General features: G+C 35.4%; 1 protein-coding gene across 4 annotated transcripts in view; it reads right to left on the bottom strand.

Moving 5' to 3' along the window:
• Positions 1 to 3101: 3101 nt before the first annotated feature.
• PTBP2 (polypyrimidine tract binding protein 2) overlaps positions 3102 to 23109 on the bottom strand; it is a 78426-nt gene continuing 58418 nt past the window's right edge. The window contains exons 8-14 of one of the 4 annotated variants that reach the window (XM_081949295.1): positions 20901 to 21096; positions 10194 to 10339; positions 8732 to 8765; positions 8234 to 8326; positions 6623 to 6839; positions 6444 to 6521; positions 3102 to 6323 (exon numbers count right to left, since the gene is read on the bottom strand). In XM_081949295.1, coding sequence (XP_081805421.1) covers positions 6191 to 6323; positions 6444 to 6521; positions 6623 to 6839; positions 8234 to 8326; positions 8732 to 8765; positions 10194 to 10339; positions 20901 to 21096 — 897 coding nt within the window. In that variant the 3' untranslated portion in view covers positions 3102 to 6190. The remainder of the gene's footprint in view (positions 6324 to 6443; positions 6522 to 6622; positions 6840 to 8233; positions 8327 to 8731; positions 8766 to 10193; positions 10340 to 20900; positions 21097 to 23109) is intronic. The other 3 variants (XM_081949297.1, XM_081949296.1, XM_081949298.1) reach the window with 3 other exon arrangements.

The raw sequence follows: 23109 nt of genomic DNA, 5'->3' as shown, positions 1-23109 counted from the left end.
AAGATGAAACAAAGCATGCTTTTTAAAGTATTTTGCTTTGTTTCAGAAAATGTTATTACAATATTATGGTCTAGTCTCTTGCAATTAATGACTACTGAATGCAATAATTGGCCTAGCCTTCCTGCAGCAGCTATGGTGACCCCAGTTATTATGTTGGTGAGGTAGAAGAATGGCTCGGTATTTGGGGAAGGGCTTTTAGCAGCATTTGGAGGAGCTAATGGTGCTAAATGGCACTCATTTAGGTTTCTGCTCTCTGTTAGCAATCCAGGAGGCTGAAAGTAAAAGTCAGGAGGAAAAGGATCTGCCTCCTGTGGTACTCTTATCGGAATCCAAAATGGATAGTAATGGATAGACCAAGAGGAATCAGACCATGTGTTAATACTGACATAGACAATTATTGAGTGTATGAATGAAACATATCAAGTGTGAATCAAGTAACATTTGATTGTCGTGGCAGTCCTTATGTAATGGAACTCCACCTACCAACATGGCAAGATACTCAACGTGCCTCCTCAATACCCAGGAGGGGAGAGGCATGGTCAAGGCAGATTCTATACTTTACTCATTCTTGCCCTGAGAGTTTGCCTTAATAGGCCAAGTTGTGCAATTTGTTTGTAAAAACAAACAAACTTGGATAATCCCCCCCAAAAAAGCCTTGGGGGGGGGGGTCAAATTTACAGTGGAGTTATGCATTGACCGAAGTCCTTAAGTGTAGAGCAAGCATTAGTACCATCTGTTGGACATTTCAATCCCAGCAATAGATAAGAGTTCTGATTCCAAGCTATTGAGATTCTACACCGATTAGTATATTATTTGACCAGTGGAAGAGAAAGGTTCCTTTTGTTAGCTTAGTAAGGCAGAGTAAAGCTTTTGCTTCTCCAGTTTTGAACAGCCAACACCAAAATCTGCAGAGATTGGGCAATGGTTGCCAGGTAGAACATCTCTTACCCTTCAAACTGCATCTTCAGATAACATGGTAAAATCTCAAAATGCCCGTGCAGTTATTTAATCCATGGTTCATTGTACAAGAAATACACACAAGCATATTGGTTTGTCTGTTTGGTATAGTTCTGTCCCTTTGGGAATTCAAATACCTGCCTCCCTATTTTGATGAAAATTGATGCCTGTGTTTTCATTTTCTCCTCAATATTTTAGAATATAACTGAAAAACAGCTAGCATTAGAAGACACTGGGTACTTCCTTAATCCAATCTCTCTCTCTTGAACAGAAACACTTCTTTCTTTTACTCATTTTCTCATTCCATGAAGCAGGAACTGCAGACCTATTTTAGGCAACCAAACAGCAAAGCTAAAGAGTAAAACATTGAATATGATAAATAAATTTTCAGATGGAATCTCCATGTAAATATTCAGGTTGAGATAATCTGTGCTTTTGAATATAAAGTTTAGGCAATGTACATTAAAAGATTATGAGGTTTTAACAGAGTTTTGAAATATTTAGGTTTGTAGGCTAATTAAAATTCACTTTCTGCCTGACTGCACTTCTTAAGATACCTGAAAGGATGATAGAAGTGAAAAAGTTAAAAAGCTGATCCCACTTCACATTCTCTTGTATAAGTATTTCTCAGGAGCATATCAAATGTCGTAGGCACCTGTTTCCATACAATTTCTATAAAATATTATATTATTAAAAATAAAATAAGGGCTGATTTCTCCAAAGATTCAGTGGTTGCTGGAAGTGAGTATGAACAAACATCATATTTATTCTTGTAGTCATAGGAAGAAAAGTGAGAGAGCGAAGGTTTTTTTCCAAGTTCCAAAACAGTTCTGTTTTCTAAAGTGAAACCACAACTTTCAATGAAACACAATCACCTGTTGTGTTTCCCCCACCCCCCACCCCCAATGAAGCATATCCAATGCAAAAATTCATGTTCTGCACTCTGGAACTACTGAAGATAGATCTTGACATCCTGTGTGGTATTTTCTCAGATATTTGAAGACTTGTATTATATTCCCTTTTTAGGCCTCTCAAAATTCAACATGCTGAGTTTCTTCAATCTCTCTTCATATGGCTTTGTTTCCCTCACCCCAATTATTCTCAACTTTCCTTCTAGGAATTAGTTTCCAATGTTTGAATTCTTCTTAAACTGCCAGAACTTCTATAATACGTGAGCTGATGTCTAGCCAATGGAAAATAAAGTGGAATGATGATTTCCTGTAATTTGGGAATATTGTTCATTCAGCTAAATTTACAATTGGCAGCATTGGCACTGATGACACCTACTTAATTTTTAATCAACTACCCTTCAACATCTTTTCCACAAAGTACTCTATCCCCTTCTGTGTAACCACATGTCTAAATGAATAACATTGTCTTTTCTCTATTAAGCTCATTCAGTCCTTATCTCCAACACATTTTTATTTTGCTTTACTATCCCATCCAATTTTGTAACACATGCACATTTATTAAGCAATAGTTCTAGCTTTTCTTTGCTACCTATTAAGTGTTACATTGTCTTTATTAAGCAACTGATATACTGGCTTATTATTATACTTACTGAACATTTCTGATGACATTTTGTTCTGTTACCATTGTTCTTGGCCTCCACTGACAACTGCTGGATTGTAACTATTCTATCATCATTTTCTATAATTCTTGGCTTCCTGTGTAATGATTTGTTGATATTTCTTCTTCTATACACTCTTTGCTTTCAAAAATTTTATTACATTTTTAACGTTTTCTACTGTCTTCATTTTTCCCTCTTCATTGAAATGTTTTGCTATTGTGATTGGTAATTTTTTAAGGAACTCCATCAGTTCAGGGCATATAATCTTATATAATATGTAAAATGTTGGGCCACATTCAGTTTTAATTTTCCTTCAACTGTTCCAGCTACTTCCATTTCTTTTATTAGGGGTTCTTCCTATTGGTTAGAATAAATGAAACCACAGTTGATTCTCTTATGCTTTTTGTTTAAACCTTCTGAAAGCAAAAGTTTTCAGCAAGATTAATCAGGAGCTCCTTGAGAGGGACATTCTTGGCACACTTAAGTCTTCTGTTAAATTCCAAAATCCTAGTTCCAGATGCTTATCTATTTTATTTTTATGTTTCAAGGAAGATAAATATAAATATGAAACCCATTATTTTTTATTAAAGAACACAGTCCAGTATAAATAGTGAAACAGTAGGAATAAAAAGTGGAAGGTAACAGAAATCATATATACTGTGGGCTTTTTACTCCAGAAATCCATCTCCAGTTTTTACAGCCTTGGGCATGTTTGCAGAATGCGCGCCTAAGAGGAATACTGCAGAATGAATGCCACGGGTTCACTCCACATCCACATCCACTTTGCAAAGCTAAGTGACTCTGCAGTACACCACTTGTCTTTTTTTCCTATAAGCAATCAAGTCAGTCTACTGCATAATGCAAAGCAGTTTGTTGTGTGAGAAAGCTGCTTTTCCAAATACGTTAAATGACAAAAGTTACCTTTTATACTACATTCTTTGAACATTATGTACAGTTTACATTAATGTCTGCTTTTTATTATAAATCACCTAATCTTGCTTTTAAAAGGTAACACCCCCCGAAGTACATAACACTTTTAATGTAGATATTTAACTGCAAATATTGCATCATTTTTGGTGAAGGGAATTTATTATTTCCCCCTCCCCCCTGTTCCTCAAATTCTGTTGACAGTCATATATGAATACTGGCTAAGTTATTAATTGGGATTATATCTTCCTACACAAGTGAATGAGTTCTGGCATGTACCTAGGGAATAATTATGTTTAAAAGTCCTTGATATTGTCTTTGAGTTCATGTAAAACGATTCATTAAAATGATGTTTGAATTTAAATTATTAGTTCAAGTTTCCTGAAGAGCCCCAGACAAGTCATTGATATTATATAAACATGGATTTGTTTCATTTTTAGTATAAAATTGTAAGTTAAACTCCAGTGAAATTAATGCATCCCAATCATACATGATTGTGTACTGAGATTTAGATCAGATAAAAAGGCAAAAATAAAGCTTTAAAATAAATTGTTAAATATAGTACTCATAAAAATAATTGGGGATGTATATACAATTAGAATCTGAACTAGTGTAAAACTAGTAGGATAACATATTCAGCACCTTTTAGTTGTATTTAGCAGCTGACAAGGTTTGTCCTCCGTTTTTTCTCCTCTTTCCCCTCCCTCCATTGAGCAATTTGACAGTTTTGTTTAACCCACGTAATACCTGTGATTAGTGGAAAGGCTTTTTTAGCAGACACAGAAAATGGAAGATGAAACTGCAGCAGAAGCATGGCAAATCTGAAAAGTTAATTACTGCATAAATCTATCTTAAAAACAAAAAAGATAGAACTTACAAGCTACGATAAAAAGTTATGTCTTTGAAGCTATAGATTATATAACAGGGTGGGAAATGTTTAATATCCATTTCTATAAGCGAAGTGGTTAGACTTCCAAATAAATAAAGTGTGTATGCTGTCCAAAGTATTATTTCTTTGCACAGCATTTGGTTTTTATATAGCATAAATCCATAAGTTTAAAAAATCAGATTATTATGCTTTTCCCACCCTGACAGAGAATAAACATGAATTCAAAAGCACAGTGGAAGTGGGGAAAAAAGAAGAAAAGAGAGAAAAGGCAGCAGAGAAAGACAGAAGAGGTGAATACAGAGCTACAGAAGTGTTTATTGAGCATGCTACAGAGGCAAGCAGCGTACACATAAGAAGAAATTAAACAACCATCAAACCTCCCAACTTTGTTAGAAAATTAATTTTTAATTGTGCCGCTTTCAAACTATACTGAAATATTACATTTCTAAAGATGTAAAAACTCAACTAATAGAAAATATACATGACCTTTTTCGACATAGATAACATAATCTATGACTCTTGGAACTAAATACATCAATTGCAAAAAGTATTGGTCATTTGAACAGGATCAGTAAAACAGCCCAGATTGATAGAGGAACTGTTTCCAATGAACTTTTTTTTTCCTGTAGATTCTGAGCCATGTTTAGAGTAAAGGCAGATCCATTTCTAGATATAAAATATTTTGAAGAGATTTATTAAAACTGAATATTACAATGCAAGGTAAATTAAGACTAAAGGCACATAAACTTTGGTCCCACCTGGTTGTCAGTTTTGTTTTTGTTTTTTTTATAAAGAAAACTGCCAAAAAATTATTAATCTTTCTGCAAAAGTTTGCAATACATTTTCTTCATCCTTGAAATACATGCACCAACTCCTGAACTAGCTAGACCAGTCTGAACATGCTCAGAAATCCACAACCATATTTCAAATTGTAATTACTAACTAAAAATGGCAATATATATTTAAATGCATGTAAGTTATGTCAACTTCAAAAAACATCTACAAAAAATATTCAGCCACAAACAAGACATTACTTAGTGCCAACATTTATATGATTTGCCCCAGAGTGTGTTTACAAAAAGGTTAAGACTTTATACAACTCTTTTTTCACTGAGGCTAAAAGCCACAGGAACTACCAAAAAAAAAAAAAAATCACTTTCAGACTTTCAAAGAAATTAACTCTTTGCATCTTTGTAGCTCTGACTAAAGCCTATATTTTCAACTAAACTAAATCTGAAATACAAAGGCCATTTTTACTGAGAGAAAAAATAATATGCTGAGTTTCTCTTGGAGAAGAGCAACTGATTTTGTTTTTAAAATGTTTCATGGAAAACTGATAAATCCCAAACAGAAAAAAGCTTAACCCTTTTTACACACTCTTGCCTAATACATATTTGGCATAATCCTGCAGAAGTTAGGTGCAACAAATTCCCCCTGAAATCAATGTTCTAATTCTTGGATTTCAATGGAATAAATGCAAGCCTAACATTCACTGGACTGCACTATTAATTCCCATATAATGTGCCCCAAACAACCAAATTTTTAACTAGTAAATGCAACTCTAAGTTTTCCTTCTTTAAGGCACGTATGTTAACTAAGTTGAAAAACTATGGGATTTCCTCAGAATCCCCTTTAAACAAAATGGTTTCATAAACATATGCAAAACCAGCAGATAATATCACTGCTTCTTCCTTGCAAATCCTTTTTCATTTCATTTATACATAAACAATCAAGGAATGATAACAGCATGAAAAACAGATGTCCATCTCTGGTCCCCGCTTTCCCGAACAGTCATAGATGACAACACTAAACAATGTGATACAACCTTATTATTTTGATATCTCACTTCAAATGGTTGATTTGGAAAAAGAAACTCTGAGGTGATGATTTTCTCCAAGATTGTAATTATGCAGATCAATCAAAGCCTGGATAGCTTCTTCTACTGTTGACATCTGAAGAAGGGCCATCTTGTGATCTCTTCTGGAACAAAGCAATGAAATTAGATACGAAAACAATACAAGAAAGTTTTAATTTAAAGTTTTCTTACCAAGGACAGCTGCTACCTCATTTTAAATAAAGTGTCAAAGAAAATGTGCTTACTGAAAAAATTTAAATGCTTTCACAGTGCCTCCAGTATTACCAAACAACATGCGCAGGTCATCTTCCGATACTGACGGTCTACAAAAAGAAGTAAAAGAGAGAAGAGAGACAGGAAAGAATTAAAAGCTACATTTGGCTTTTACATGCATTTTTCAAGGAATTTTCTAGCCAAGACTTACGGAATATTAGATAAATGAAGAGTTGCAGATGGAGGAAAAATATTTTGAAAGTTTTTTGAACCAGGCTTCTTGAAACGATGAAGAGGTGAATTGCCAAAATCTTTTGTTAAGCCTTGGTCATCGAGACCTTCTCGAGGTAGCTGAACTGTTTGATGTTTGGAAAGAGTGACACGAATAATCTTGCCATACATTTTCTGCCCATTAAGATGGCTCATAGCTAAACAAAAATAATGAAGATTATTTGCTTCAGTCCTTATAACAATTTAACAATATAACTTTTTGATATCGTTGTTGTTTTTAAAATGAGCCTCTAGTGGCTATTCGTTTTATTAAATGAAGACATGAAAAAAGATGTATTTTTTTTTCATCTGCCCAATAGCAAAGTTATTTGAAATACTGGAAGTTTCTCAAAGAATTAATTTAAAAAAAAACATATTGAAAAACAATTTAAATAATAAAAATAGCATAGTATATTCAATCAATCAATCTATCTACTTACCTATCATCTACCTACCTACCTATTTTTCATGTATCTAGACTACCCATGAACTCTAAAATAAAATAATTAAATTTAATATTTACGATTCGTGGATAGTATACATCTAATCTCAATCAAAGTAACGTAATATAGAAATCCTTGGAAAAAAGGAATGCCTTAAAATGCCTGGTACTGAAAAGAGACTAACAAAAAAGCCTGGCCTTCCTATTTGAAAAGGGCATTCAATAAGCAAGACCCTGCAGGCAAGAAGGTTGATGTCTCTGTCATTTTCCATTCCAAATTTTCCAGGGCTGTCTAGAACTCTTTTTTGTTGAATTACTACTGAATTTCAATAAATTTCTACTTAAAATTAAAACTAATTTCTAAGTTTCATTCACATTACTGTGTATTCAGTAAAGAAAAAGGAAAAAAATGGCTTATTTAATGTACAAATCAGATGATTTAATTTCTACCAGTAATTAGGCAGATCAATTTTATGATACAAATCTAAAAAGACATGTTTCAGAATTTTATTTTATTCAGACAGTAAACAATGATGCATTTTTGTAAGTTGGTGCATTTTGGAGCAGTATCAAAAAGAATTATATAACGTGACATGTACATAAAAAATTACTCTCCTTCCACTTCTTATAAATAAGATTATGTTTAACATAAGTAGGCAAGTTAATGAATTACTCTCATTAGTCTCATTCCCTTCCTTAAAGATAAAATTATTGTTAATGCAACCTCGGAAGAAAAGAGCATGAATCTGCAATATTCTGTTATTTAACTATCCATCCATCACAGGTGCAGCTTTGCAATTAATAAATTACTTCATAGGTACAGAGGGTTGAGATCTAAAAAACCGAAGCATCCAGAAAAAAAGTCTGTAGCTGCACCCACTGAAAAGTAAATTTGAATCCTGACATTGTACTGTCCGATTGAACAGCCTCATGTTCAGAAAACAATTATCTATCTGTAGAACGTATGAGGCAACTTTACAGACTTCATTTACCCCAACAGAAATCCTGTGGTTTTATGAACTGTGAAATATGAACAGTTTCCCAAATAATTTTAAGAAATACTGAAAACCAAGAATGAAATGGAAGAGAAAAAAAACATGTTAATCTCACCAAGCTGTGACTGGTTTCCATCAGCCATCTGTATAAGAGCACTGTCTTTCTTATTGTACAAAATCTTCACACGTTGTACATCCCCATAAACACCTTTTTAGGATTAGAAAAGTAACCCAAAAGAAATAGTATTTTAAATATAGCTAAATAGAATACGTTGAAACATCAATGAAACATTCGGACAGATCTTTCACTTCTTCCAGCATTCACACAAATGAATAAGAAGAACAAGATTTTGAATAGGTGGATTTTGAAAAAAGGAAGACATTTTTGATATACCCTCAAAGCTATGAGAATGGTTTTAAATAAAAGACCATGCAAAATAAAATCACATGCATTAAAAGAAAAGTTTGCATCTATGGAGTTTAAAAATAGCAAAAGAAAAATAGCAAAAGATTTACTATTCAACTTTAAGCCAAACTGCTAGCTATAAATAAGAATTAAGGTGAAACAAATAATTAAATCAATAATAAAAGTATAGTGCTAACGATAACATACCGAAGAGGGTAAACAGACTTTGGGGCGTAACCATCTTTAGAAGGAGAGAAGAGCAAGCAGCATAAGACAAGAAGAGAGAAGAGTCGAGGAAGAGCGGAGATGAACAGATCATCCATAACGAAGGGTGGTTCCCGCAGAATGGTGAGGTGGTCATGGATCATGGTTCAAGGCGGTTAATTGGGGCAAGTTGGTCCGAGGAACATTTTGTTCAAGCACAGAAGCAAGAACATAGGGGATGGAGACAAGGGTGTAGACAAGGAATGCGAAGGATAGGATAGGGGAGGGTGTGGGAATTTGGGAAGAGACAGGGAAAGGGTAGGTGAGCACACAGGGAGAAGATGAAATGGGGAAGGGAAACAGCAATGCAGAAGAAAAATAAGGAAGTGGGGAACAAAAAAAAATAAAATATAGGTCAGTACATAGGAAATGCAGGAATTTGGTCAGAAAATGGTTGGTTTATGTATTGTACAAGAAAAACTGAGTAAAATGTAGTCACCCAAGACAAAATATGGGTAAAGTACATCCATATCATACAGTAAATTACATTTCAGTAGAACATGAAAAAACATGCAATAGAAACGTAAAGAAAAAAAATCCTCTAAACTTTAACTGCATAAGCATGTCTGGTTATGAAATGCAGGGAGAAGTCTTTCAAATGGCACTCTGATTCAAGCATTTTAACACGCAAGACTATGAATGACGAAAATGTAAGAAGTATAATGGTTCAATATTAAAACAGAGGCCAGTCAAATGGAACACATAGTCAAAGTAGACAAACCAATACAAACTATCCCACATTTCATACCAGCTCCCACAGCAAGTCAAAGTAAAGATCCAAGGCAATAAAATGCAAAACTAAAAGTAACTCAGACTTCAGAGTTAAGGAAATAATAAAACAAAGGTGTTCTATAAAGGAGACAAAATGAATAGCAACTGCAAAAGAAAAGAAAAATTACTAAGAGAGATTGAAGAGTGCTGCATCAAGATTGCTGGGAGGAACCTTCAAAGAAAAATTTGTTAGAGTTTTTCACATACATTAATACAACAAAAACAGCAGAGATGTGTAAGCATGAAATGAATAAGCAAAGGAACAATAACAACAAAAATAGCAGTTTTATTAAATTCTGTATTTCAAAATGGAGCACACTCAGAGCTACAAAAATAAGCTAAAAATATGCAGAACATGCAGTGTTTACTCTCTCTAGTTTTTTTAAAAAAAATGAAACATAGGTAGCCAAGTAGGAAAGGGTTATTTTAAAAAGGCTATACCTCTAAAATCAAAAATATTTAACAATATAGAACATACTGGAATCCAGCCATAACTCAATCTGAAGTAACATGAATAAATAAAATCTTAAGATATGGAAGCAAACTCAAAATAAGAACATACATAAGAATCTAAAAAAGAATGAAGCATGATTTTTAAAAAAGAGAATGCTGAAGAGAGAGTAGATACACTAACCTCTTCATTTAAATTGCTAACCAAAAGGACTGTATTGCCACCAGTTGAAACTCCAGGCATACCCACACGGCCAGCCGCTGCCGCTGCCGCAGCATTTGGAATCCCCAAAGGACTCAGCGCTCCTGGAACAGCTGCAACAGGAAGCCCTAATTTTAAAATAAAGCATATTTTACGAAACACACACAAGTCGCTCTAATATAGCCTAATTAATGCTCCCATTGCTGAAACCAATTCTTTATGATAGAGACACTAATGGCAGTGTTCTCAACCTTGGCAGCTATAAGATGTGTGGACTTCAACTTGCAGAATCATCCAGCCAGCATGCTCTTCAACTGACTAATATAAATCGAAGCAAATGATGTTATTTCTTTTATAACAAATTCCAGATTAAGGCTTTTTTAATTTTTTAAAAAAATCCCTTCTAGCAAAGGGGAGGAAAAAACCCCCCTCTAATCAATTTGAGTTTGAAGCATTTACCTACATATTCTATTGGAAAAAAGTAACAAATAACAAAGGGAAGAGAATATGCATTTTTGTATTTCACCATTCCTCAGAATTTAATAAATGAACAACTTTATTAAACAACTTCTTAATCTGCAAACTGCCCCAAATATACTGCAAATTATCTACCAGAAGTGATGGAAAGCTCAGATATATAAGCATCAAACTGTACAATGGACATGGACAATCACCCTTCTTAATTTTGAAGTCATCATTGCAAGTCCTGGCATAATGCCTTCTAAAGAAAAACCCTCTATCTAAGGTTTACAAACCATATTCCATGACAATATTTCTCTAGAAAAGTTTATTCACAATTATCTGTCCTAAGTGTGAAATCAATCTGTATAAGTACCTTGTAAAATTATCATTCAATATTGCAGAGATTAACATAAAAATGTGTCTGTGCTGGGCATCTTTTGGTATTGAGTGAAAAAACTACTTGCAAATAGTATCAAATTCTGGTGATAATGGACTATGCACTAATGAGTATTACTAGTACTAGTGCCATAGCCTACTCCATGCCCCAATTTAAAAGCAATAACTCCATCCTCAAATCATGATATAAACTTCTTTATGGCTGCTAAGATTTTTTTTAACAAGGTAACATTACAATTACCATTTTTGTAATTTTAGTTTATAACATTCCCGTTATAAAGATGAATCTTTTGCCAAGAATGATGTTTTTATTTCAAACACTACATACTCTGACATCTTATATATCATTTAAGCAATGGCAGAAAGATCTATCAAAGTTTGTATGGCAACAGAATTTTTAAAAAAGTTAAATATAAAATACTCCAAGATGCTGTCATGGATCTGTCTCTGGACCCCTCTCCAGACACGAGTTTGGAGGAGGAGGATGTGTTTGAGTGAGCAGAGGACAACCCAGAGCTGAGCGATGGTCTGGATCGGGGCTGGGAGAGTGCTAGCCTGACAGAGAAATCACAGCTGGGTGGATTGGATGAGCCACAGGTTGAGGCTAAGCGAGGCAAGCTGCAGCTGCATTTAAGATAGCCAGGAGGCTCCAGGTGAGGACCGGGAGCAGCTGCCACCCATTAGCAATGAGAAGGAAGTGAAGTCCACATGTCCTCCTGATCCAAGGTCACGTAAAAGGTAAATGTTCCCCTCGCACATACTGTATGTGCTAGTCATTCCCAACTCTAGGGGGCGGTGCTCATATCTGTTTCAAAGCCGAAGAGCCAGAACTGTTCGAAGACTTCTCTGTGATCATCTGGCATGACTAAATACCGAAGGCGCATGGAATACTGTTACCTTCCCACCAAAGTGGTCCCTATTTTTCTACTTGCATTTTTTACGTGCTTTCAAACTGCTAGGTTGGCAGAAGCTGGGACAAGTAATGGGAGCTCACTCTGTTACACGGCACTAGGGATTCAAACTGCCGATCTTTCTGATCGACAAGCTCAACGTTTTAGCCACTGAGCCACTGCATCCCTTCCTCCCAAGGTCATGTAGGGCAAAGGAGACAGGCACAATGCTAGTCAGCTGGATTATTTGTGAGGAGGCAATCTCATGAAGCGTCGCACTAGTGTCGCTTACTTAATCCCACCCCGAGGAGTTGAATGTTGCTGCAGAAATGTGCCCAGTTTCGTGCCTTGTGTCTTCATGCCATGTATCCTGACCCGTTTGACTTATTTTGTTGGACTTTGTGTGTAAACCAATGGTTCTCAACCTGTGGGTCGGGACCCCTTTGGGGGTCGAACAACTCTTTCACAGGGGTCGCCTAAGACCATAGGAAAACACATATTTTTGAAAAATATGGAAAACATAAAATAATTTTATGGTTGGGGGTCACCACAACACGAGGAACTGTATTAAAGGGTCGCGGCATTAGGAAGGTTGAGACCCACTGGTGTAAACCAATGGACTCGGTTTACCCAGTGACTCTTGCCATGCTGAGCTCAGAATCCAAACCTGCACATCGTGGGTGCTTTCTGAGAACCTGTTTGGTGTTGAATGAACACCTTTATAAGAACTCTTGCTGTATGTGTGTGGAATGGAGCAGCACAGACGCAAAGCAACAAGGTAGAGCTGAATTGCCTAACTTGATTTTGTATTTTGCACCCTGCCATTTGATGTGGATGAGAACCAGGTTCTCCTGAGGTGTAAGAGAATTTTAAAATTAGAAGAGCACAATCTGAGATTTGGATGGCATGGCTTTCTTTTTTGGTATGATAAACTTAAGGTTAATGTAGATCTTAAGAATAATTATATGAGAACCATCACGCTGAGAATGTGGAATAGATATAAACCCAGACTTTGTCCAAAAATGTCTTCAGGGATCTCAGCACAAGAAGCATTTTATAGAAGAAAAAAGAACAGCAATCAAAGAGGCTAACCTGTTGAGAGGTTTTTAAGACAAGAGCATGGAGAATATAAAATGAAATTAAAAGAACAGCTGTCTGTAGAGGGATTTAATTTTCAATGGTTTTTGTATGTACAATGAAGAGAAAGATTTAAGGTAGATATGACCTTTGGAACTGAAAAGCAGAAGACAGACTCTGTATTTAAATTCTGTAAAAAGATGAACATGTAATTGCTAAAATATATAAACTTTTATTCAACTGTAAAACAAAAGAATACGTAAAAGAATGCATGATAAAGGACTATGGACATGGTGTATTGATAAACTGTGAGAAAAATGTGGTTAAAAGGTAATACATTTTACTTTTTTTGTTAGACAGTATTTGTTTTAACACAGAAGAGATAAAATGATTGCTACATGACTTCAGAAAAATTGTATAGTACATATAAAGGAACTTAAAATTTATACTGGAAATGTGGACAAAAAGTCACTGTATCATGTGGCATACTTGTAAAAAAAAGCCAGAAAATTTTGGGTTCAAATATACACGATGCAAAGAATTTTAAAAACTTAATATTTGATTAGTACCAGAATTTTTATTTGTGCTGAGATTAATGGACAGACAATTACCGTGTTTCCCCGAAAATACATCAGAGTGTCTTCCGGACAGAGAGTCTTCCAGCAGCCGGCCCACCATAGAGAGCACTCCTAGAGCGGCCGATCCTGGAAGACTCGGCCCCGAGTTTTGGAATTTGGAAATTATGCTCGGAGCGGAGGGCAGCAGTGGCCAGCAGCGGTGGCCTGGGAGAGCTGCGCAAGGACTTGGTGAGGCTGCGGGTGGAACAGGCGCTCGCACAGCTCCCCTCTCCAGCCAGGCAGAGCTCCATGCACTGACCTAGGGGGTATCCTGAATGCGCCAAGCTGCAGGAGCTGGGGGGTGGGCAGAGCACCACGTGGCTTGGCGCTTTAGGGATATCCCCTAGGTCAGTGAATGGCACTCTGCCTGGCTGGAGAGGGGATTTACCGGGCGGCTGCTCGTGAGCATGGTTACCTCATGGCTGCTTTGCCCCTGAGGCTGTGCCCAGCTCTTCAGGAGCCAGTTCACAAGGGAGCAGCCACCCGGCAACTCTCCCCTCCGGCCAGGCAGAATGCCATTCCCCAACCTAGTGGTATCCCAAAGGCGGCAAGCAACGTGAGCGCTCCCCCCCTGCTCCTGCGACTTGGCGCTTTCGGGATAACGCTAGGTCAGTGAGTGGTGCTTTGCCTGGCCGAAGGGGGGGTTGTCCAGGGGGGTTATTTTCGGGGGTGGGCTTATATTTTTGCCCACGCGAAAAATGTGGCAAGGCTTTAGTTTTGGGACAGGTCGTATTTTCGGGGAAACACGGTAGAAGAGCGCTATGGAAAGCTATCTTTACATATGATTACTTTTTGAGTAAGACTATGCACAAAAACGAAAAGAAAATATGCATACTTAGTTCAAAAAAAAATCCATAATGAATGTATTTTTGAATCATCATAGAATTTCCAAACATGGATAGATTGATAAACAACATTTCTTTATAAATCTCTCTCTCTCTCTTTCTCTCTCTCTCCTTCCCTCCCTCCCTAACCGATGTATGTATTATTAAATGGGTCATATATTTCAGTGATTGGAGGTCCAAGACTATAATTGCAGAAATAGTTATTTGACTAATAATACAAGACATATATTGAATCAGAGATCTGCATGTCACAAATTACACAAATCCTTCACTGATACAGAAGTGACATCTTTACTTAATATGCCATGATCACGACATACCCCAGATTCTTGCTTTGGCCAGTGAACAATATGAGATTTAGTAGCCCATTATGATTTTAGATATAATGCTTAGATGAAAGAATAAAAATAAAGTAAATATATCAAAATGTCATAATTGAACACTCAATAAAACCCTATAATTTCTCATGGACATCTATTATATATCATCATACTTTTAGAAAGTTCATGGAATAAGTAAGCAGTCTCTAGGATGAATGATGAAACTGTCTGGGCCATGTTTCTTGGGAATATATACCGAGGGCATTACATTTGCAAAGCTAGTCTATTGCATCCCATAAATATAACTCTGGCTCAGACTAAAGCAAACAAAAGTAAATTAACCTAACAAAAAAAAAACCACTCATTTCAAAAATGCCACTTGTCAAAGTAATATGAACATTAAATTTCAATACTTGGAGACCAAATGAGATGAAGAAAGAAGTAACAAATGTTCATATAATCCTCAGTGGGGGAACTGTAGGGGTAGAAAATGATCCAAGAGTTGATCTCTTTAAAAAAGATGAAATCATAATACACCTGAAGAGTTCAAGAATGCAAATTGAATCATCACATTGGTCAGAAGCAATAATGTAAAAACTGGTGAACAGAAGGTTACCAAACTCTCACAGATTTAAAGTGGTAGAAGAGCTATAAGGAGACTTCTAGATTTTTATTCATAGCAGCACATTTGACAAGCAACTAGCCTTAATGAAATATGGATTCATTGCTAACTAGAAATAAGATTGTTATTTTTCTTCCTCACAAGCATATGACAATTTTAAAATGAAATCGCCTGATTTGGGGCTTTGCCTTTATAGAACATCTATTTCAGCAATCCAAGTAAACTTGAAGGAATATCTCAAATGCAACTTGTGTAACTGCCTTAACTAGGCTGGAAAATTCTTTGGGGGGAAAAGTGATATAAGAACTGTAATACTGCAGTGTTCTTATAAACAGTCCTTCCTCTCTGTCAAGAAACAGATAATGGAATTCACTTTCTAAACGCAAATCAATAAAATTCTTTTCCATTCAAAATGGGACTTAACAACTTTACCTATTACTGAAACATGGCTATACTTAGGAGATCACTATTTTGTATATTCTGGAAAAAAATGAGGAAGCTACCAAGAGCAATGTTTTCTTGCTCAAGATATTATGTTAAGAATTCATTAAGAAATTAGAAATATCTATCTAAATATCTCTGTTCCTTTTTTTGCTTTTGGGTACACTAGTGGACACTAATCTTAAAAGCTAAATAATCTCATGTGCAAAGCAAAGATTCTTCTTCAACAGTTTAATGTAATATTAAATTGACTGGAATTTCCACCCGCAAAAATACCAAATTTCCTTTTTAGTAAATACACTCAGTAGGTATGACTCCTAGAGATTATATGCTGAAGACTCTTAACTTTCTGCATTGCAAACTTGAGATTCAGTTTGTAGTTTCATAGACACTACAGGTAGTTCTCCACTTACAACAGTTCATTTAGTGACCATTTGAAATTACAATGGCATTGAAAAAAGTGACTTATGACTGTTTTTAACACTTATGACTGTTGCAGCATCTCCATGGCCATTTGATTAAAATTCAGATGCTGGCAACTGACTCAAAGTTATGACAGTTGCAGTGTCCCGAGGTAATGTAACCATGTTTTGTGATCTTTTGACAAGCAAAGTCAATGGGGAAGCCAGATTCACTTAACAACCACGTGACTAACTTAACAACTGCAGTGGTTCACTTAACAAACGTGGCAAGAAAAGTAATAAAATGGGTCAAAATTCACTTAACAACTATTTCACTTAGCAACAGAAATGTTGGGCTCAATTGAGGTCATAAGTTGAGAACTACCTGTAGTTCAAAGCATATAAAGTGATGAAACAAGTTTCTGTCCCTGACCCAATTTATGGTCAGGCTCTCCACTTTCTGCACATTGTATTGGGTCACTTACATATAGACAGTATTTATGAAGTGAGAACATGTTGACCTCAAGTTATCACTGTTTTGGGGGGGTGGTTTTTGTTATCTATCCTCACCTCAGCCTAAACCCACATCAACAAAAGCTCTGGTCCTGCAACAGAACTTTTCTAGCTCACATCCACATAGCAATTTACTAGATTAACATAAAACAATCCCATCTCCAAAATTAGATGGGAGAGTTAAGCTTCATCAGAATGCCCTTCTATCTCTAAATAGGATCTTGGGGCAGATTTCAGCAGAGACTTAGATAATAAAAGTCACTGAAGAAAACAGATCAACAAATTAAAAACCTAATAGGTCATAAAGTATCATGAAAAACTGTGGCAACAATGTCGATGTTGAATGCATTGAGAAGGAGGCATTATTAAAATAGCTGGTTAAGTGATAATTAATGAGTTTTTTCTTACTTGTTCAAGACTGTAATCTTTAGCTACTTTTGTAATTCAACCCCTAATGGTACAGTTCTATCCTCTAGTGGAAATAAATGTCAATTGTTAAATGACTTTTACTATCTCTCTAATTTTTTATTACTAAGCATGTGAATTTCTTTTGCCTAATTACACAGAAGAGTCTCAACTCATCAGAAAAATAGCATAATTTATTTGTCTACACTAATAGATCAAATGCTTATTTATCCTCTAATTCTATAGTCCTAATGGAAAAGATGTTCTTGTCCTAAATGTATAATTTCCAAAACACTTACTCAGGAAGATTCAATAGTATTCCTTCTCTCAACTAAACATTACCTGCACTATATGGACTCTCACAGCAGTTTGACTAGAAGAAGCTTATTCATGTAAAATATAAATGGGACTTCTAGTGATAAAAGTATCCAAATGCACCTTGCAAAGATTTAAATTTACTTTTGGTTTGGAATGTGCAAACTTTTAAACACTTTCCCCCCTCAAGACTAAATTATGGCACTATCAAAATGTTATTGTTCTTAAGTTACAAGCAGAGAACTAATATAGTGTCACACAGTCAGTTTTCCTCCGTGCGATTTTCTTCCATAAAGTACAAAATGTTTGTCAGTAAAGGAATCAAGAACTCTTCCTAACAAAACACTTCCTAGCTTTTCTATTTGTTGAAGAGATTTTTTTTCCTCTACAAAAACATAAAAAAGCAGATTGAAATTTATTCAATTTACAATCAATGAAAGAACAGACCATAGAAATACAAATGAACAAAGACCATGGTGTAACATTTACAGTTTTAAACTGAAAATCAGAAATAGTACCTTACATGCATTACAAATCTCAAAAAAATAATTACTTTTAAGTACACTGATGCTCTCGTTTTGGCCCCAAACGTAATATTAGAAACCAGCAGCTATGGATAATACAGCCCCTAACCATTTCTTTATTTACTTCAGTATCATTAATGCCAAATCTCAGATAGTTGGAAAGATCAATGTACAGGGCTCATGTATACTGACTTACTCATCAAAAGACCATTTTTGCTTTTATATTAAACAGGTTTTGACAAATAAATGCAATAAATATAATTAGATTTCATGCAGAATAACCTATAGCCATACTCACAGTTTACTGTGTTTTCCCTTGAAGCAATATTTATCAGCACAAAGCAAAAATATATTTAATTGCCTTTTGACAATACAATTTATTGGTCCAGTGAAGATACTGACCGAATTTGAATGATTGTAAGCAATGAGATTCTCCTATCCCAACCATATATACAACTGACAGAGAAGCAAAAGGAAGAGGGAAACAAGTAATAGCTCTCATCTCTTGCAGGAACACAAAACTTTAAAATCTTTTTGGAAAACAATAATACAAAATGTAGTCTAGTCAACAATGCAAGACTAGAACTGGCTGGTTGCTAATTCGTTTTGAAGTGCTGTTATTCATAACATGGTACCTGAAGGATTTGCTTAACTACCTGAAGGATTTGTCAAATTACACACAGTTCTGTACAAATGTTATCACTTTCTAGTACAATGCTCTGTTGTTGATGATCAGACAGAAAGATTTCTCATCATGACATCTTACATCTGAAGTCCGATCTCCACAGAAACTTACCTGATAAATTATGTTAAAATTGTAGGAGAAAATAACACCAGCCATTTCAGCATGTTTAATAGTTGATATAACTATCTAGTGCTGTTAATTTTTATTCTTTTTATTTAATTGTTTTAATTATAAGCTAGACAAGAAGCTTATACTTAAAGGTGCTTAGGTCTCCTACATAAATCTTTCACATTTCTTCAGATTGTTGAACTGGAAACGATTTCTGCCGGAATAATCTGTTCAATTATATAAGGCCTGGTTCATATCAGTAAATGATATACATCTTTAGAATGAAGACTGTTTTCAAATGGTTATGTCAGGAACAGCAGTTTCAAAACACAGAAGGGAAAAGGGAAAGGCAACACTAAGAATTTGTTCTTTATTTTTGTGACCAATGTCCTGTATCACATCAACTGAAAATAATCTATTCTATTAGATTTGTTATGCCAATATTTAACTGGAGAGCCTAAAATTAGCTTGCTAATTTGATAAAGAGTCAGGTGAACTTGAACATTTATTTTCACTTACATGCTCTAAAATAGAGCAAGTCTGTAAGACCTTTTTTGATCCCTAATATAAAACATTTTGATCTGTTACCATAAAATTGCTAATATTTATTGATAAATGCAGTTCCTCATTCAACGTGTATTATCTCAGTTCATATGCCCTACATCAACAATACAGCATCATCTGTATTATTTCTGGATGGTATCACTGCGAGAATATGATTTTATTATATAGATCAGAGACTCTGAATTGAAAATGGCAATTTATACTACTGAATTAAACCTTTCATTTAGTGCAGGAATTAAAATGAATAAAATAAGTTTTTAATATATGGCTATGCTACCACTTGAACACAACCACAAAAAGATAGCCCATTATCTCTCTAAATAACTGACTCTGTCGAATTATTCTTACTCTCAGGAGATTTTTCTTAACATGCAATTAGGATCTGCTTTGCTATATACTGTACTATGGGATGACAGACAACAGGCAGTGGTTGTCTTCTATGTGACATCCCTTCAAATTCTTAATGAGTGCTATTATATTCCGCCTTAGTATTCTTTTCTTAAAGCTGAAAATTTTCAGTTCCCTTCATTGTTTCTTACAAAATGTAGTTTCTGATTTCCTATTCACACATGCTTGCAGCCCTTCTCTAGATGCATCCAATTTGTCTGAATACTGTATTTTCTAAAGTATGATGTATCATTTTTGGAGTGCAACATGACAAATGCAGAATGGAACATTCCTATGATTTAGGAATTTATGATTACTGATCCTATGACTCATGATTTAGGAACTATATCATGACTGACCATGTGATATTGCTGGCTTAGACTATAACCGTAAGATACCCCCCCCCCCAAAAATATTAATGTAAACTAGGTACTACTAAAATGTGTGCATTTTTTAAAAGAAAACACTGCAGAATATTAATGCTTTCCAAATTTCATTTTCAGCCTGTTTCACTAATCTATCAAGAATTAGGGAAGAAGGAAATCTAGAAAACTTTCTTTTCTAAGAAAAGCTATGTTTAGTATTACTCTTCTTTTGATTTTCAGTGAATAGATAATTTAATTCAAAAGTGAGTGCTTATCTTTATTCTATATTTTTAAATCTTATATAGATAATAAAACTCGCCAATGTTCATGGCCAATTCTTTTTTTTATCATACATAGATAATAAATTGGCCAATGAAAATACAAGGGACCGTGTAGAATAGGATATGTGTTAACATTCATTTCAACAGATTCTGGATGATGCATTAAATTAATGCAATGTTAATAAAAGTACCTTCCAAAATGGGAAACTTATTACCTGAATATCAGAAGCAGGTACTCAGATTGAAAAGACTTGAAATGAAATAAATAAGTAATTGCTTAAGAAAGAAAAGAAAAAACGGTGAGAAGAGTAATCAAATAATGTTATTCTTAAGAACCGATTAATTCAATAAGCTCATTCATGTGTTTGTGTGTATGTGTGTGTACATAAACCACAAATGACATCTAGTTTATAAAGCACTACTGAATATATAGTACAAACAACTAAGAAAGAGGAACAAACAAAATCATACCTAGAAGTGAAGTCTCCTTTGCAAATGCAGCAGCAATAGCTGGATCCAAAGCTGGCTGACCATCACCAGATGGAAGGTCAGGACGAGTGTAATCTCTACTTTTATCATTATTATACTTTACATTCAAGTTGACCAATTTGGAAAAATCAATCCGTAAGGTACAGCAAGCATTATAAATATTCTGACCATCTAATGCCTGGAAAACCAGAAATATGGAATAAGATGATGCAGCAAAATTTATAAAAGAAAATTAAATGTCCACTGAAATTAATCTCAAAATATTTTAAAATGTTTATATCAACTAGATCTTGCTTTATTTGTCTCTAAACTGGCAAGTGACATTTGCTCTCGTGATATAAAGTTACAACTGATACAACTGCTACTTAATTAGACTGTTTTCAGCTATTCTTTTTCCAATCTGCATTATATGGTGTTTCTAGCGTTTGTCCTCATTGAATTTTTCCACATCCTCCTTTAATACCTTTTCCTCTCAATTTAGTAGAAAGGCCTTATCTCAAATCTAAGATCAAAACATATTTAATTACTTTATTCTCATCTTTATTTTTTCTAACAAAACAATCTTAATCTTAAAACACTTAAAAAGTAAAATACAAACTAAGAAGAAAAATATATTTATCAACAGTCATTGGTTTACTAGTGAATTTACTACTATATTACGATATTATTATAAGATATCACAATCTCTGCCATAGTAACACATATTGCTGTGTTCTTTGATTGGTAGAAAATATTGCCTTTTAAGATCAAAACATATATACATGTTTAATCCCAAAGTAATATAGTGAGAATACACTCTGCGATCTTAAAAAGCAACTGAAACAGGAGAAAACATAGTAATAATAGTTGAAATCCCTATAACTTCAGCTACCCTCCATTTGCTAGATAGATAAATATTCTGGTTTCAACTGATGCATAGTATTTCTAGATATAAGAAATTAAGGGGTCTTGGAATGACTGGGAAGTTCCTACAGACAAACCAAAGCAATGAAGAATTTCTTTTGAAATGTTTAGCATCTGGTTCTAAAGTAATTTGTTGAACAATTACTTTGGTATTATTAAATTCAACACATTTTAATATTTAAGCAGCTTCTTAGAATTGAAAAGTATAGATAAAGAGAATAATCACTTCAGGATGCTTAAGATAATTTAAAGTTTTGAAAGGTCAGATGGTATATAAATAAAAATGCCATGGGAACAGCATAAAGTGGTACTCCACACCAGTGACGTGCGGTGAGGTTTATGACTGGTGAGGCACTGACACAGTGCTGAGTTTCAAATATTTTTAGACTTGTGGACTTCAACTCCCAGAATTCCACAGCCAGGCATGCTCAGTTCCAATTTAAAGCGACAGCATTTGTTTTTCTCCTTTGCTCCTTCTTTCTTTTTCTTTTTCTTCTCCTTCCCCTCCTTCCTCCCTCTCTCCCTTCCTCCCCCTCTCTCAAACACACACACACACACACACACACACACACAAGTTGGATTGGACTATCTCTCCTACCCCTTCCCTCTCTCACTCACTCTCAAACAAACCCCCCCACACACAAAAGTTGGATTGGATATCTTTTCCAGTGGCTTGAAAGCAGCTCCTCTGCCATCCCCCCCCCATTCCCCTGCTGCCTTTCCCAAACACCTCCACCATTGCAAATGCAGCTTGCTGTCTGGGTGGGAAATGCCTGGAACACAATAAAGCCCACCCACCACCTCCTGCTGGCAGGCTGGGTGAGAGGAGAGGCAGAGAAGCCAGAGGGGAGCCGAGCCTTCCAAGAAAGAGGCTGGGGGGAAGTGTGTGTACTACAGCATGGCTCTTTGCCTGGCTTCCTGCCTCCTCCTGTGGTCTCCTCAGTGCTTGCTTGTGCTCTCCCTCCCCAAGTGTAGTTTGATTGCAGGTGGAGCCACGTTGCCTTTTCAAACTTGTAATCAGTGAAGCTGGGCTAGATTTTTATATAGTTTTATCCAGCTGTGTGTGTGAGAGAGAGAAATGAATAGGGGCCTAGGGAGGAAGTCACTACACTTGGGGAGGGAGAGCACCAGTGAGGTTAAGCAGAGTCATCCACGGTGAGGCAGCAACTAGCCCAGCTTTTTCCTTTTACTTTTTTTTTCATGATGAGAGTGGTGAGGCTGTGCCTCACTTGCCTCACCTGACTGCACGTCACTGCTCCACACTATCCAAAATATTGAGAAAATATGT

The sequence above is a fragment of the Natrix helvetica genome (genome assembly GCF_964273705.1).
Source record: "Natrix helvetica genome assembly, chromosome: 3".
NCBI lineage: Eukaryota > Metazoa > Chordata > Lepidosauria > Squamata > Natricidae > Natrix > Natrix helvetica.
Note: the sequence above shows the minus strand (reverse complement) of the source record. Positions and strands in the feature narration are given on the sequence as shown.